The sequence below is a fragment of the Tenrec ecaudatus genome, chromosome 5 (assembly GCF_050624435.1).
Source record: "Tenrec ecaudatus isolate mTenEca1 chromosome 5, mTenEca1.hap1, whole genome shotgun sequence".
Lineage (NCBI taxonomy): Eukaryota > Metazoa > Chordata > Mammalia > Afrosoricida > Tenrecidae > Tenrec > Tenrec ecaudatus.
Genome location: NC_134534.1, coordinates 152,736,620 through 152,754,491, shown reverse-complemented (window position 1 = coordinate 152,754,491; position 17,872 = coordinate 152,736,620). Strand labels below are relative to the sequence as shown.

The 17,872-nt window shown below is 42.1% G+C and overlaps 1 protein-coding gene across 1 annotated transcript in view; it reads right to left on the bottom strand.

Annotated features, from left to right (window-relative positions):
* Window positions 1-315: 315 nt before the first annotated feature.
* RPN1 (ribophorin I) overlaps window positions 316-17,872 on the bottom strand; it is a 32,211-nt gene continuing 14,654 nt past the window's right edge. Inside the window, exons 6-10 of the mRNA XM_075550118.1 lie at window positions 11,821-11,920; window positions 9,924-10,062; window positions 9,361-9,480; window positions 2,460-2,705; window positions 316-915 (exon numbers count right to left, since the gene is read on the bottom strand). Of these exons, the coding sequence (XP_075406233.1) occupies window positions 733-915; window positions 2,460-2,705; window positions 9,361-9,480; window positions 9,924-10,062; window positions 11,821-11,920 (788 nt within the window). The 3' untranslated portion in view covers window positions 316-732. The remainder of the gene's footprint in view (window positions 916-2,459; window positions 2,706-9,360; window positions 9,481-9,923; window positions 10,063-11,820; window positions 11,921-17,872) is intronic.

Genomic DNA, 17,872 nt, shown 5'->3' with positions numbered 1-17,872 from the left:
AACCATCATCTGAAACCAAAGACCTTTTTTTGGTGTTTCAAAAGATTAACTGCATTTTGGTTTTAAATTTGTACTGTTTCCATCATTAATACGGTTACAGCTTGTTGGATTAAAAAAAAATAGAGCCCTTTCCTCACTAGTGCTCTATGGCTAACTGAGCGATTTTACCTTTCTGACAGATTTTCTCACATGTGAAAATGAAAATATTTGCCTTGCAAACTTGCTTTGAAGAGCAAACCCATTATTTAATAAAAGCTACTTAATAAAAGTACTCTCCCCAAAGCTGAGACTTTCAAAAGAACAAAAATATTCAGCAACTGTTCACAGTCCCTGCTTTATTTTCATTTGGTCTCACACACATTTTTTAAAAAACCCAGACACACCTCACAAAATACCCAAACATCAGGAATTAGAAGGGTGGAAAACATGGGACTTAACAGGCTGAAAGAGTATCCTAGGCTCTAGAACAAAACCATGTCAATCAACTACAGAAAATTATTTTGTTCAAAAAACAAGTGTTATTTTAATGGGATTTGTGGATGTTTTGGTTTTGTTTCCTTTAAAAAAAAGATTTAGGGACAAGAACTAAGCTGCTTCTACTGCGTGAGGCAGGGCCAGGCCTCTCCTCCTTGAAGGCCTTTGGAAAATAAAAAGGCAAGCCAACCTTCCCACCCCATTCTGCCTGCCATCAGTGCAGGTACCCTGGCCCATCCAGGGCATGATGTACGGAGACTACAGAGCATCCAGGATGTGGTCGATCTTGGTGACCAGCTCCTGCCGTTTTCCTGAGATGAGCTTCTCATTCTCAATGTACGTGTCTTTCTTGAGCTTGCCTGCCACCAGTCGCTCAGCTTCCACCGCCAACTTTAGCACCAGTTCCTTGACCTGCGCATCCAGCTTCTGCATTTCACTCACCTAGCCAAAACAAGAGCAAATCAGGGCTTCAGAGTGGTCCTCCCACACCTCCCCTACTGACAAGATTCCAGAATTCCCATAACCAGCCACAAGGGCAGAAACAAGTCCAGTGACTCGGGGCAGAAGTGCAGTGGGCACAATAGAGGGGGGTGAGGGCTGTGAAAAAAAGACAAGCTGACTTTAAATACCAATTGCACTACTTACAAACAATTACCTCCAGCTCTGACCCTTACAAGTTAAGTCCCTCATCATCCCTGGGCTTATCTGTAACAGGACTGTGAATTAAGTGCGAAAATATGTGAAGCCACTTGGAGTAGACTTTTTTTTTTAAATGTTCTTTCTCAAGCTTTCAACTTAACCAAATTAGGTGCAGGAATTCAGTTAGGCTAAATACCAGAGTAGGGAGAGGATGTGCAAGGGAGCAGAGGTTGGGAACATTCTTACAGTCACATTTGTTCAGTATTCAACAGATATGAAGTGAGCTGTACTACTCCTGCCGAGCAAAATCTTAGGGTGTGGAAACATCAATCATATATAGAGCACCTTGCCCTCATGAAGCCGACATTCTAGTGGGTAGGATAGATAAGAAACACATCAAAGGTCTTCTGGCAGGGAGGGAGAGGGAGTGCTTGAGAGTGGCACAGTAGATAGAGTGGTCAGGGACAAGGGCTCTCTGAAGGGGAATTTATCACCACCCTCACTAACAGAGCAATCAGTGGGGTTCTAAATCACTTTACATGCACTAATTAAAATAACAGCATGCTCATTTTATTGAGGAAACAGGCTTGGCTAAGCCACTTACTTGCCCAAGTTTACTAAGTCTGAATCAGAGACTGGATTCAAACCCATGATTCTAAAAATCCAGGTCTTTACTATGGCATGAGAGGTGGGGGACCTTGTCTGGTTTGGTCTACAGAGAGGGAGAGCTGCTCTAAATATCAGCCTTAGGATAAACAGTCCTGTAAATGCTGGCACAGCTTTTCTCTAAACCCTCTTCTCTCACCACAAGGGTCAGCACCAAAACAAGTTCACAACTAGGTAGTATCTCACCCTACAAACCAACAAGTAAACAAGGAGGTTGCCCAGCGTCTGACCTAGACAAGAGCAGTAACATGCTGCTCTAGATAGCTTAAAAAAAAATTTTTTTTTTTAAAAAGGCCTACCACAGAGTCAATTCTAACTAACGGAAACGCAATGGACAGAGTAGAACTGCCTCGCAGAATTTCCTGGGCTGTAAATCTTTATGAAAACAGTATCACATCTTTGTCCCACAGAGCAGTTAGTAGGCCTGATGGTGTTGGTTAATTGTCACCTAGACTCCTGATGCTCTAGGTCCTAAGTTCCCTTTTCAGAAAAAATTAGTCAGTTTCCCCCTTGGCAATTAGAAACTTCTGTCCTATAGTCCATTATCCAGAATACTGCATACAGTACATAACTGTGTGACCACCCTAGATCCTTCCAGCACCCTCCAGGGGGCAGTGTTGCCCACTTTGGGAAACAGTCCCTTCAAGTGAAGGATGGAAAAGACAAAAAGCTACACCTACTTTGTCGCACAGGTCAGAGCCCTCTGTCTTGAGCCTGGACTGCAGCAGTGCAATTTCACTGGTCAAGGCCTTGTGCTCCGTCTCCAGGCTCTTCTTGCCGCTATTGAGGGAGGAGACATCTCGGGATTGCTTGTACCTATTAACGACCTCATCAAAGTGACGGTAGAGACCTATTCTCTTGTTGACCAGGGTCAGGACCTGCTCTGTGATGCAGGCAACTTTCATCCTGGCTTCCGCAGCTGGATCCTGGAGGAGGAAAAGACCATGTATGACAACATGCAAGTTTGAGCCCACACCAGCCTTCAACTCCCAAGAGCACCCACCAGCAGCAGCTGTCCAAGCAAAAGCAGCCATCTTCTTGGAAAGACACTATAATCAAGCCTACTACCAATCTATGCCAGGTCCAGCACCAGACAAGGGAAACAAAAATGAAGTTAACATTCAATCTGTAGTCCACTGGGGCAAACAACTTTATGTGAAAATTAATCATTATAAAAATTATAATGAAAAATAATAATAATGTAAGATACCAAAAGGAAAGAAATTTCAGCTCAGGTCAAAGAAGTTCTTCAGAGGTATAGCTTTCCTTCCTAAGCTCTGCAGGGTTTCCCCCAGGACCTGTGGGATAAAGCCTAACAAGGTCCTTACCCAGCCACTCCCAGGCCCTTTAGAGGTCTCTCCACTGGTCTATTTCAAAAGTCCTAATTTGGCAATTCAAGGGATGAAACAGACCTCAATATTTTATTCCACAAGATATTGTCAAAACTTTAAAGGAGATTTATAAATAGGAGAGATTGGTTAATTGCATGACGGAACAACCATACAACAGAGCGTTCTGCAGCTATGAAAAACCATAAGGTTACAGTGCAAACCTTAATAAATAAAAAAAACTTCAGAGGAGACCTTACCTCAGCTGGAGTCAGGAATAGAGGTCAAAATAGCTCCTGCCCTATAGCCCTGTCCCATGGTCACCCTAAATTAAGACACTCCTACAGTGGTATTTATAGTGAACTTCCATGGAAATTCATGACCAGAGGGGTGGGAGGAAGATATGCCTGCCTCTAGAAAGTGATTTCACTTCTGTTGGTGGTTAAACCAAGGAGGGGCAGCCTGCCCTCAGAGAAACCATTTAACATTACTTATCTAAACTGCCAATGGGGAACGCTGCTCTGTATTGATCCCAATGGTACCTTCATCTTGGTAAGCGAGGCCACATGCTATAGGATGCCTGAATTACAGGGCTCGTCTTTTGTGGCACATGGCTCTCTTCATAAACCATTCTCAGAAAGATCCAACTTGGAAACCCCACTAAATAAACCAGACTTCCCTTAAACACATCAGTTCCAGATGAAAGGAACTGAAATACTCCTTTGGACTTAAGGCTGAAATGCCTTCTTGTGAGAAGAAACAGATGACTGCTCTCCAGAGATCATGGATTTGGAAGTCATTGGACTTTGACTTAAATCTCTTGCTTTTGAGAGTGCTAACTTAAGACCACCATGTATTTCTCTCTTTTCGCATACTCTGCTTTCTATGACTCATCTTAGTCCTGTTAATGTAGTTTGACCTGGTGTCTAACCCTCAGCCCATGTGTTCTAAAAGTGTTCAGTCACGTAAGTTTTTAATCATTATAAATGAAAGTTCATGTATTTGGGTCTACAAGGCTTTCCTATTTATGTATATTTTTCTTTTCTCAATAGCACTTTAAGTTCTTTACCATTGGCTAGATTAATAATACTACTAGAATTACTACATGTCCCCTGGACGGTTATTTTTATTATTTCTCAAGAAACTAATAATGTAAAAAAAAAAAAAAGAGGCTAATGTTGCCTCTAGAGGAGACAGGGGGTATACATAAGCTGCAGGTGTATGAACAGATTTTTGAGCTTGCACTTCAGTGCCAACCCTAATGTAAGAACAATTAACTCTTCTGTTGTGGCCTTGCTTAATACTTACCTATATAAAGTGATCTCTGAAGACGAGTGTTATAGCAAAGTGTGGTAAAGAAATCAGATGTGAGGGCACTGAATGTACAAATGTGCTTTACACAATTGATGCCTGGATGGATTGTGATAAGAGTTGTATGAGCCCCTAATAAAATGTTTTTTAAAAAATAGTGAAAGGGAACGATGGTAACAACAGCCCCTGTCCTTGTTGCAGACTTTTTTTTAAGATTATTGATCAAAAAATATTAAGAGGGCATCGAGGAAATATTCTTCCTCTCACTTTACAGCATAACAAAATTTCCCTTATAATTAAAATAACAAAATAAATAAATACACACAGTATTGCAATTTTAAAAAAATCAGATGTGCCCAGCTAAAAAAAAGAAGAGTCTGAAGTCTTAAAGGCTTGTCTTACAAGTAGCCAACTAAGATATCAACTAAATTCACACAGAAGCTCACCACAAAGTATGATCGAAAATTTATTAATCATAAAAACCCCTGATCAGAGGCGGTGGAGAACTGTTAACACAGCTTCCAGTCTGAGCACTGATTGACAGTGAAGCTTACAATCCAGTTACAGGGCCTCCACATGGGTTCTGACCCCATTACTCTCCTCAGTCCATTGACCAAAGAAGGGAGTAGTCTACTCCTCGGCAGAGTACACTGGGAAGTGCATTGCTGCAGACACTTAAAACTTAAAACCTGACTATCTGTGTCCCCGCCCTCTGACCCATTTCTAACTTATTCTACTCTTTATCATTTTCACTTTTAGTTTTCTTTTGTATTGCATTTTCCCCCCAGCTTTCAGATGCAGTGTTTAATAGAAGCCAAGAGACAGAACACCAAACTATATTTATTGTTTATAATAGTAAAGGACAACAAATAATGTACAAATTGGTGAAAAACACAACAGAGCCAACAAACACCCCACACCTGCCCACAGAGCAAGCTGCACAAGAAACAACATTTTCAGCAAGAAATGATCATGTCACACCGCCATCTGACTATAAAAAGCAGAGAATGGCCGTCAAGCAGCAATGAACCCTTCCTTACTGAAGGTCAGCAGGCAGCATAAGGAGACTTTGTAATTGGTAGAGATCCCCAGAGTTCGCAAGACTGCAACCACCAACTAATACATATAAATCCAATCTGTATTAAGCAGCACAGTGAACAATCCCTGAGAATCAGAAGTCATCTTTCCATAGGTTTCATCCGTCACCACACAGCTCTTGAACGGAACTGCAAATTCAGCGAGCCTGGATCCTGCCTTTTCATGTAGCAATCATAAATTACTCAACAGAAACAAACACCAGAAGAACTCAGACAACAATGCTTTGACCAACGGAGAATTGTGGGCCTTACTTTCTCCTACAAGAATAAAAGGGAAGCCGATTGAGTTTTGTAGATGTTGCCCACGGCACTGATCACCGGGCCTGAGCAGCGATGGTGGGGACTCTAGGCCACAGAGCCCTGCAGAGACACACTAGGTAAGACCCTATGGTTTTCCTTGTTTGCCTCTGAAGTAGCATCCTTGTATTGAATCTTTGACTTTACCAGATGCTGAAAAAAACTTACATTTAATAAGCTGTACCTACAACAACCAGTGAAATCCTCTCTTCCATCTCGACCAGGCCCCCAAACAGGTGTTCCAGGCACAGCCCCCAATGCATGAGCACAGGAGCCGGGGGGGGGGGGGGGGGGGGGGAGAAACAAAACACCTGGGGCCACATCTCTACCCATAGACTGAAAACAGACAAGCAGGCCACATGTTTGGAGTAAAAGTGTTACAGGAAGGGAAAACAATAACAAAAAACAGACTGAGGTTTTTCTGTTTTATTTTGTTATTGCTGTTGTTGAGATCTTTTTTGTATGAATTTGGTTTATGAAATCGAGGACAATTAGATCTATAGGGACAGTAACTAGGTTGATTTTAATAGTTCCTTAGGATTATGGTAGAGGAGAGTGGAGGAAAATGGAGAGCTGTCAATAATGGATACAAGACCCCAAAAAAGTTCTAAAATTAATTGTGATGAATGCACTCCTTTTATGTTTAAAGCACTGAAACATATAGCATGTGGATGTATTTTTACCAAAAGAAAATCAGGAAGGAAATCAAAGGTTTGGTGAAACGGGTTCCTACCGAGTGAGAATGAAAAGGAAAGGTGGAAAGTGGCACCACTTTAGAGTTCTAAATTAAGAGCTTGTTAATGGTTTTTTTTCTTTTTGGTTAATGTTTTACATACTTATAACCCAAATAAAATATTAAAAAGGTGAAGGGAATAACTAAAATAGCATTCAAACAGAAATAAGTGAACTTTAATTTCTTTCAAATAAGTACCGCAGACAAAAGAAAAACCTAACCTAAGTACCACGGAACACAGTACTTTGATAATACGTTCTCCATCTAAAAACAGAACAGCCTGCAAATGACGTTGTTGGGACATTACCTGTTAGCTTTGGTGTTTGTAGTGAATGTAGGCTAGGGAATCTATGTTGTGTGCTTACTACTGTTTGGGGCTACTAAACACTCACTGTGGGAGAAGGAACAACCATGGAATGAGAGAACACATAAGAACTTATGGACAGGAATTAAGGGGATCCCTATTAACTCATGTTTCAAATATTACACGCATTTATTTCCAAGCTGTCTGCTAGGGCCTAGAAGCACAGGTAGGGCAAAAGCAATGACGACATCTAGATCCCAGATCATACTCATTAAGTGCCAATCCCCACAAACATGAAACGGGGCTCATGAGACAAAGTAAAAGATGTACCCAAAACATACTGCTGTGCCAAGGAGTAAAAAGGTGCTCAAAAAATATGAAGGATATGTGGAGAAGACATTGTCAAATCTGGAACTCAAAATAACAGAGCTAGAAATAAATACCACTAGTGGACAAGAGCCTACTGAATAAAATAAGAACTCATGCATCTAAGCAAATAACAAATTTATAACTCATAAATGCAAGCAAAAAAAATCAGTTTTGCAATAGGCATTATTGATAACTAATCCAGGCAAGAATAATAAATGCTAAAACTAGTGAGAAGATGAGCTAGTCAAGGTGCAGTCTAGCAATGATGAAACATACAACTTTCCTCTAGTTCCTAAATGCTTCCTCCTCCCCCACTATCATGCTCCCAATTCTACCTTAGAAATCTAGCTAGCCCAGAGGATGTACACTGGAATAGATAGGAACTGGAAACACAGGACATCCAGGACAGATGAACCCTAAGGACCAGTGCTGAGAGCGGAGATACCGGGAGGGTGGAGTAGAAAGGGGGAACCAATTACAATGATCAACATATAACCTCTTCTCTGGGAGATGGACAACAGCAAAATAGGTGAAGGGAGATGTAAGACATGACAAAATAATAATAATTTGTAAATTATCAAGAGTTCACGAAGGAGCAGAGGAGCGGGGAGGGAGGAGAAAAAAATAAACAGATACCAAGGGCTCAAGTGGAAAGCAAATGTTTTGAGAATGATGATGGCAAGAAATGTACAAATATGCTTGACACAATGGATGGATGGATGGTGATAAGAGTTGTACGAAACAAAAAAGTTATACAAGCACCCAATAAAATGATTTAAAAAAACTAGTGAGAAGAGGCTATTAATATGGCCTTAAACGAACTACATGCTAATTGCCAAGGGAAAATAATAGTAACTTTACAGTGAAAAAAATATATGAAAATAATCTATTAATTATCAAAGGTTCATGAGGGAGGGTGGGCGGGTGACAGAGGGGGAAGAAATGGGGAGCTGATATCAGGAGCTCAAGTGGAAAGAGAATGCTTTGAAAATGATGTTGGTGACATATGTGTAAATATGCTTGACAACACTGGATGAATGTATGGACTGTGACAAGAGATGTAAGAGCTCACAATAAAAGTATTTTTTTTAATATAATACAAAGTAGAAAAATAAACCAAATGTTAACAAAGATAAATCTAAGTGAAGAGTGTACTAGAATGGCTATTACCATTCTTGCAAAGTTTCATAAATGTTATTAAACAAAGGAGTTGGCCGTAAGCAAGAAGATAACTGGGGAAGACAAGAAGCCATGGGGTCTGCCAGTCGAGAGAAAAATGTGGCAGGGAGGTGGGGGATACGCCACACTGCTGATAGGGCCATATGGTCCTATTATAATCTGTCAACTTAGGAAGGGGTGGAGTCTAGCCTATCAATCAGATCACAGCCAATGAGGCCTCTGTGTGGGCATGGCCTTCTCCTGAGGATTCTGGAACTCCTGTCTTTCCTCCCTAGAGGTGGGACACACAGACTCCCTTTGCTTCATATTCCTGATGACAAGCCACATGGAGCTACACTGATGAAGCCAAGAGCCCTGAGCTGGAAAAGTCATGTGGAGACCCACACCAGCGATGAGATGCTTCCACCGCCACTGGATCCACAAGACTTTCCACCCACTGGGCGATAGACTGGTATCAGATTTATGGACTTGATGTGGACTGGGTTGTTTTTCTTAATATACAATTACTCTTTATATCAAGCTCTTTCTTATACACATGAGTGTCTAGGAATTTGCTTCTCTAGCAAACCCAGACTAGCACAGCCCAAATACAAGGTTTCTGCTCAAGGAGGTATTACAAGAAGGAAGAGGGGGTGCTGGTGAAAGAACTACAGAGCATTTCCACCTCCGGGTGCAGTTGAATAGTAACGACCAAAAGTCCACCAATCTGTTTTCAATCTCACTGTGCATCCAACTGGGCCTACAAAGCCCAAACAAGAATAGGGGGACACTTCATATCAAAGGGCCCTTCATCACAACAACCGACCTACGGCAGCATTAACAGAAGCTACACACGGAGTTTGCTGGGGAGTGGAATTCTGCCTTGGGCTTGTCATGAGGATCAGTGGTTCTCAGTAAACCTGGTGAGACTCACAGTATCAGGAGTGCTGATAAGCACCGGAACAAAACCAAGAGGTATGGTACCTTTGTGATGGAGAAGTCCAGCCTGACGTAGATGATGACAGTGAAGAACAAGATGTAGAAAGCAGCCACCACCAGCAGGGGCTCCTGTAGCATGAGGACCTTATTGAATGTGTAGTGGACCTGTGAAAGGAACCAGGAAGATGGCTTTTACAGGTCTATCTTATCAGGCTAGAATCACCCAACTTGGCCCAACCACAAGAAACTCCTTCCTGCTATCTGCCCAACGAGCCCTAGTGGCACAGTAGTTACCAGTTGGACTGTCAACTGCAAGATCAGCAGTTTGAAACCACCAGCGCCTTCTAGGGAGAAAGGTGAGACTTTAAATGCCCACAAAGTTGGTCTCAGAAACCCACAGGGACAACTCTACCATGTCCTATAGGGCTGCTATGATTTAGAAACTATGTCAGTTGAGTTTTTTTATCTGCTGAGCCACTGCTATCCCCAGATGGGGTTGTAGGCTCATACCACTCCCACACTCAAAGGAGAGAAGGGTCACTCTTTGACTTCCAACATTCACTCTGAGAGGAGGAACGTATGGGAGGCAAAACAATGAAATCACTTACCACAATGTCCTGAATGTGCTGTTCTACCAAATTTTTCTTGTATGCAACAATCACGGGACGGCCAAATGTGTCCAGATAGGTGTAGTGCAGCTCATCTTGGGCCCTGCTGATCTCATAGGGACTATCAACTTGGATGTTTCTAAGGACAGGGGAAAACCAAACATGGTCAGAGATAAACTGCACTGACAAATGAAATGTAGGGCTGGAAAATTCCAAGGAGAAGGAAGGGGCCTTCAAAGTCACTAAGTTCATAATCTGCCCCTCTGCCTCCCTTCTCACAACAGGATGCACCACCACCAAAAAGTCAAAAGGACTACCGAATTCTGCTGAGGCTGTAACCGCTTCCCTCCATCCTCCTCCACTCTCAAGTGCTTAAAATGTCTAGTCTGTGCCTTAGAATCACACAGCTATCACGTCATTCTATCACAGGATAGGACTTAAAGAGACCCCTCATGAGTTATTCCAAATATTCTTCCTCATCACATGACTGAAAACTTGTTCTAGGATATGATGGACAGGTACAGTACACACTGAAGGCTGACAGGAAGTCGTGCCCAGCCGCATTCTCTCTTCTCTGAGTCAACAGCACACTCTAGTCTTGCTCCGTGGAACTGCCCTGACCACTTGACTGTCCTCCACAGGAAGGAGCCAGCAAGGCCCCTCCAGGTGATCAGAGTATGTGACCCAAAACAAAGCTAAAGAAAGGTTCCTCCTTTTAAATTCATCGAGACTGGGAAGTGGCACTATCACTGAAAATACAAGTTGCTCACTCCACCCCAGGCAGGTCCCACATCAGGCTGTTTCAGTTTGTCTCCCACTTAAGACGGGGAAAGGCTTTGGGCTATCCTTTCCAAAGCCTCGTTCTTCAGCTTGGGCTTTGATCTCTTATCCTTCAGCTAGATTTCTTTTAGTTTAAATTGCCCGATAGTCCTATTACCTGAAACCACGCAATGCTGGCACACCTGTATTTCCTGTTCTATTCCTCTTTTCTAACCTGGGCTGGCATCCATCTTAAACACACACATCCAGAGTAGGACAAGAACCATGTTCATAGTTTTCTGTTTTTAAATTTGCATTCTGTCCTGTCAGATAACGCCTCAGCAGATTCAGGCCAAATTTCTGACGTAATGAGTTGTCTTGGGATACTGCCCCAGTCATGCAACAGCAGTTTTCACAAATAGCTTCTATTTGAACGTAACTGTCTGGTTATGTTCCCACGGGCTTCTGATTTATAACTGTGTCTTGAGAGAAACATGAAAATCAAAGACACACGGAAACAACTAGTTGAATGAACCAATGGCTCGCTCAAACGCCAGTTCCTGTGACTCGCAGAACAGAAAATCTAGGTGGTGCCTGGCTACCACTACCGACTGCTAAGAAAGGGTTCACACTATAAGGTCATGGATAGGGTGAAAGAATATGTGGAACAAAACTAAAAATCCTACGGGAGGCCAGGCTTGCGGTCAGATCGAGGCTGGTGAAACCTCTGAGAGTGTGGCCTGGCTCCCAGGCACCCTTCAGGTCTGGAAATAAACTCACTCCCACAGCTTAATTTTCAGCCAGACAGTAACACTAGGAAGGTGTGCACATCTTAGAAAAATCAACTATTTGAGACCCAAAGAGCAGCATTTACCTGAGGACAAAATTCAAAGGGGCTGAAAAAAGGGAGAAATAGAAGCAGGAAACCCAGAAAGATAGCAGGATAAGTGATGCTACATTGAGAAAATAGCAACCAATGAGATTACACAAGATATGTGTGAAATGTCAGATATGAAATGGAGCATCTACTCTGTACACCTTCCAATAGTTCCTAATGATAAGCCACCCGTGCTCCCAGGAGACAGCCCTCTTCAGTGTTGCAAAGCGGGACGCAGAGCACAGGTGCAGTCACACTTACTTGGCCCCTTCAGGCAAGATGATCTTCACAGTTAGAGAATCTATCACTTGCTCATCAAATACATGGTCCACAAACCTCATCTTCAGTGCATACTGGTCACCTGAAGGATCAAGAAATCAGATGCAATATGAAAAACACAAAAAATGGGACAGGTGGCAGGAGAAGCACGGTCTTACAGTGTTTTCATCTAAGCAGAGGGGAGGGATGAGTTGTTCCCCTAAGTCCATAGGCAAGTGGGCTCAGGAGACAAAGGTGGGGGTACCATGAATTTTGCCTAATCTCTACATTAAAAAGCAGAGCAATGAATGAGCCAAACCAAAACCCAGAGGCCTTATTTAACCTGCTCTCTCCACCCACAGGGTGAGAAAATGAAACCAACACCAAGGTATACACATTATCTACCAGCGTCTGAGAAAGCAGAAGCAACTAGAAGAGGGCGACCGATGGACCAGAGAGCAGAAGAACGTCAATACAAAGAACCAGAAAGCGTGGCGGGCCAATGTGAAAAAGGCCGTTTCCTTCTCTCCCACAGCAGGAGTGTGGGACAAGCTCACAGAAGCTCTGTGGAATCCAGACCAATCAAAGTCCTACAATCTTTGACAAGCCCACCAGCACAGTACAGCCCTTCCATGATCGTACCGCAGAACAAAACTGTCTAATGCTTACCTAACAATGCCACTAAGACTCTTAGAAATGTGACAGAAAAAAAATCAAAATGAAACCGCTTTTAATGAAATATAAAGAATATAAATGTGAAAGAAAAAGAATATGTGACTGTAACCTTTACAGAAGTAGAAAGAGCCTCAAGTATCCCCCACAAGAGCAGTTAATGGTTTCAAACTGCTGACTCTGCAGTTAGGCCAATGCGCACCACGACACCAACTAAGTGAGGTACCTGCTAAATCCACATGGAGGAAGCAAACTGGCCAGTACGATGCAAGGGTTGTAAAGAATAAAGTCCAGTATCAGAAGAGGTGACTGTATTAGAGATTGAAACATGAGCACCTGGTTTGCAGACTTGTTTGCTGTATTGAGGTGGCTGGTGTGTTGCTGTGATGGTGAAAACTATGTCAAATACCAACAGGATCATCCCAACGTGAACAAGTTTCTGCAGGTTTTACAGATTATGAAGGAATAGGCTGTCTACTTCAGAGAAAACTGAAAACCTTGTGGATAGCAGAATACTGTGAGATACTGAAAAGCTCATGAATAGTAGCAGATCATTGTCAGAATGACCGAAGATGAGACCCTGCTTTTGCTGATGGGGTATGACTCAAATTAACAAGAAACAGCTGCAGACATCTATTAACAACTGAAATCTTAAATGTATTAATCTAGGAAGTTTGCATCACAATAAAATGGATGCATAAAGATTAGTGTCCTAAAAAGTTTAAATTACTGTTAAAAAAAAGGCTTATATCCTAGATGTCAGTGAGCTAAAATAGATTGGTATTGGCTATCATGTGATTTACAGATTCAAGAGGAATTGTATTACACGCGTCAAATTGGACACTTCAAAATCTGGATCTTGAAGCACAATGCTGTCTGTGATGGGATAATATCTATCCGTATACAAGGAAATCCAATCAATAAAACTACTCAAAATTCATGCAACAACCACTAATGAAGAATTTGAAAAACTTTACTAACTTCTAGTTTTACTAACTTTACTAAGTCTGAAGTTGACCAAACACGCAATCAAGATGCGTTGTTCATCACTGGCATCTGGAGTGAAAGTTGCTAGCAGCAAGGGGAAATAACAGTAGTCGAGAAACGAGGCCTTGGTGATGGAAAGGAAGCTGGAGATTGCATGACAGAATTCTGCAAGACCAAAGACTTCTTCGCTGGAAATGCCTTTTGTCAACAACTCAAATAGTGACTGTCCACGCGGACTTCACCAGGAGACACATGAATCAAACCTACGTCCAGCTCGGGGAAGAGACCATGGAGCAGCTCAGCATCAGCAGCTAAAACCAGGTCAGAGGCTACATGAGGATTAGACCATCAATTGCTCATATGTAAGTTTAGGGTGAAGTTGGAAAAAAAAATTTTTAAGTTCATCAAGGTAAAAATAATCCCACCTAAATTTTGAGTAAATCCCACCTAAATTTTGAGAACATCTCAAATACAGAATTGACACACTGAACAGTAAGGACAGATGGCCTGATGATCTGTAGAATAACATCAAGAACATCATTCATGAACAAAGCAAAAGGTCATTACAAAGAAAAGATAGAAAAGTTCAAAATGTATCCCAGAAGAGACTCTGAAACTTGATCTTAATCATAGAATAGCTAAGGAAAATAGAATGATGAAGTGAAAGAGCTGAACAGAAAATGTGAGCGGGCAGCTAGAGAAAACAAAGTAAAATATGATAATTAAATGTGCAAAAGCCAAAATGGAAAAACACCCTCAGTATAATGTTCAACTGAAAGAACTAAAGAAAAAAAATTCAAACATCAAAGTGTAATACTGAAAATTTCTATGGGCAAAATATTGAACAGTGCAGGGAGCGTCAAAGGAAGATGAACACCCGGTGTCAGTACACCAAAAGACCCGGTCCACATTCACCCACTTCAAGAGACACCATATCATCAAGAACCAATGGTACTGAAGGAAGAAGTTCAAGATGCACAGAAAGCATTAGCCCAAAACAAGGCTCCAGAAATTGATGAAACACCAATTAAAAAGTTTCAACAAGCTGAAGCACTCACTTCTCTATGCCAAGAAATTTGGGAGACAGCTAACCGGCCAACTGACTGCAAGAGAGCCATTTGGTTGTGCCCATTCCAAAGAAAGGTGATACAACAGAATGCACAAATTAGAACATTAGCATTAATTTCAAGTGCAAGTAAATTAATTTCAAGTGCAAGTAAAAGTTTGCTAAGCTCATCAACAATAGTTGCAGTAATAACACTGACAGGGAGCTAGCCACAAGAGGTTCTGGTCTGATTAAGAAGACGACATGGAACAAGAGATATCGTTGTTTGATGAATCTTGGCTGAAAGTAGAGAACATCAGCAAGATGTTCACTTGCTTTCACTGACTGTGCAAAGGCATTAGACTGTGACCACAACACACTATGGACAGCCCTGAGAAGAATGGGAATTCCAGAACACTTAACTATGCTAATGTGAAACCTGTACATAGGATCAAGAGGCAGCTGTGAGAACGGAACAGGGAATATCGCGTGATTAAAAATCAGGAAAGGTGTGCATCAGAGTTGTAGCCTCAGACTGATTCAATCTGTATGCTGAGCGAATAATGAGGCTGGACCACATAAAGACTGCACTATCATGAATGGAGGAAGGCTTACTAATGTCCTACACTATGCAGATGACACAACCTTGCTTGCTTAAAATGAGGAATACTTGAAGCAAGTGCTAATGAAGATCAAGGACTGCAGACTTCAGTATGGATTACAACTTAATGTAACTCCAAAACAAAATGAACCTGAGTGTCACTGTCACTAAGTGGATGCCAACTCCGTGACTATATAGGTCCAAGTACAACTTTCCTTGTGGGTTTCTTTCTCCAGTGGTGCCGCTGGTGGTTTTGACCAACTTACTCTAACATCCCCCAAATCCTCTCCGTTGGAATAGGTAAAATCATGAACAGAGAAAGGGCTGAAGTGTTGAGGATTTTGTTTTCCATGAATCCAGTCAACGCTCATGAGGCAGCAGTCAGATTAAATGATATACTATATTGGGTAAGTCTACTGCATAAGATCTCTTTAAAGTGTTGAAAAGAAAGGATGTTACTCTGAGAATTAAGGAGTACATGACCCAAGCCATGGTATTTTCAATAGTTTCATAAGCATGAGAAAGTTGGGTGCTGAGTAAGAGTAACGAAGAATTAATGCATGTGAACGATGGTGCTGGCGAAGCACACTGAAAAGACCAAACAAACCAAAAAACCTGTCTTGGAAGAAGTACAGCAGCACCTTAGAAGCAAGAACGGTGAGAGTTTATTCATCTCCTGTTTTCCAGATGTTATCAGAAGAGACAGGTCCCTGGAAAAGGACGTCATGCTTGGTAAGTAGAGGGTTAGCGGAAAAGAGGCAGATCTTCGACAAAGATGCAATGACACAGGGACTGCAACCTTGAGCCGGAATAGTGAAGCTGGTACAAGAACGAGTAGTGTTTCACTCCATTGTACACAGGGTTGCCGGAACATAAGGTCACTATGACGTGGAACCGACTCGACTACACCTAACAATGACCGTGAAAGCCCAAATCCATTTGCAGAGTCTCCACACAGATGAATCCTCCGCTGAATTCCCTCAGAACACTGACCAAGGATGGGGATATGGAAAACGCCTTGCCGTCACCCAGAATGCATTGTAAAACAGACTAAAAAGAACACAGTTCGGGAAAGCTGATGGTGCCCAGCTATCAAAAGAGATAGTGTCTGGGGTCTTAAAGGCTTGAAGGTGAACAAGCGGCCATCTAGCTCAGAAGCAAATAAGCCCACATGGAAGAAGCATACCGGCCAGTGCGATCACGAGGTGCCCAAGGGACCAGGTATAAGGCATCATGCAAAAAAAAAAAGATATGTGTGTGTATGTATGTATATATATGTGTATCTGTATATATGTATGTATATATATGTATATATATATCATATTAAATGAAGGGGGAAGTGCAGAGTGGAGACCCAAGGCCCAAGTGTCGACCAATGGAGATCCCCTCATAGAGGGGTTTAGGAGAGGAGATGGGTTAATTAGGGTGTGAAGTAGTATCGATGAAGAACACAGCTTTCCCCCAGATCTTGGATGCTTCCTCCCCCCAACTACCATGATCTGAATTCTACCTTGCAGGGCTGGATAGGACAGAGGCTGTACACTGGTGCATATGAGGGTTGGAGGTACAGGGAATCCAGGGTGGATGATACCTTCAGGACCAAGGGTGTGAGGGACGATGCTGGGAGAGTGGAGGGTGAGTGGGTTGGAAAGGGGGAACTGATTACAAGGATCCACATGTGACCTCTTCCCTGGGAGAGGGACAGCAGAGAAGGGGGGAAGGGAGACTCCGGATAGGGCAAGATATGACAAAATAACGATGTATAAATTACCAAGGGCATATGAGGGAGGGGGGAATGGGGAGGGAGGGGGGAAAAAAAAAGAGGACCTGATGCAAGGGGCTTAAGTGGAGAGCAAATGCCTTGAGAATGATTGGGGCAGGGAATGTATGGATGTGCTTTATACAATTGATGTATGTATATGTATGGATTGTGGTAAGAGTTGTATGAGTCCCTAATAAAATGTAAAAGAAGAAAAGAGAAAAAATGATTAGGGCAAAGACTGTACAGATGTGCTTTATACAATTGATGTATGTATATGCATGAACTGTGAAAAGAATTGTATGAGCCCCAATAAATTGTTGAAATAAAAAAAAAAAGAACACAGTTCGGTTAGAATTTGCCCTCATAGTAGTGAGGTCTTCCCTGGTTAAGCCCTTTATTCCCTGCCTACTTTCCCCTTAGCATCTCGTGTTAGTAGACATTCTTCTCATTTGTTTTTCCTATCTTTCCTCCATCCCAAACTGGAATGAAAGCAGGGAGCTTGATGGTTTACTCACAACTGTAGTTTTACTCGTCTTAGTCCTCAGCTCAACACCTGGCCATGGGAAGTGCTCAGCATAAATTTGCGGAAAGAGTGAAAGCGATCACAATGACAGGCTTTGCTCCCTCCTGTGTCTGGGAGCCAACCTCTTGCCAGCTTGCGTGCAGATGAACTTTTCCAAAGGCAAGCAGACTGGCCGGATGTTAGGGGGCTACTGCGCTCAAAAGCATAGATTTCACCCTTTTATGCAAAAGTATCGGCAGATATTTAGCCACAAGGGCTCTCTTTTTGACCAAATTCAAACCCTCCACATACTGAATGGTTCACTTAGTCTTTTGATCTAAAAGTGCTTAGTATTCTTCAGTTTGAACATTGTAAAAATTAAGATAATTTTATGTAAAATATATAGTATGTAAAATCGCATACACCTGTCTGCTCTAATTTTTTTTTTTGAGTAATCTGTTTTTTAAGGAGCCCTAGTACAGTGGT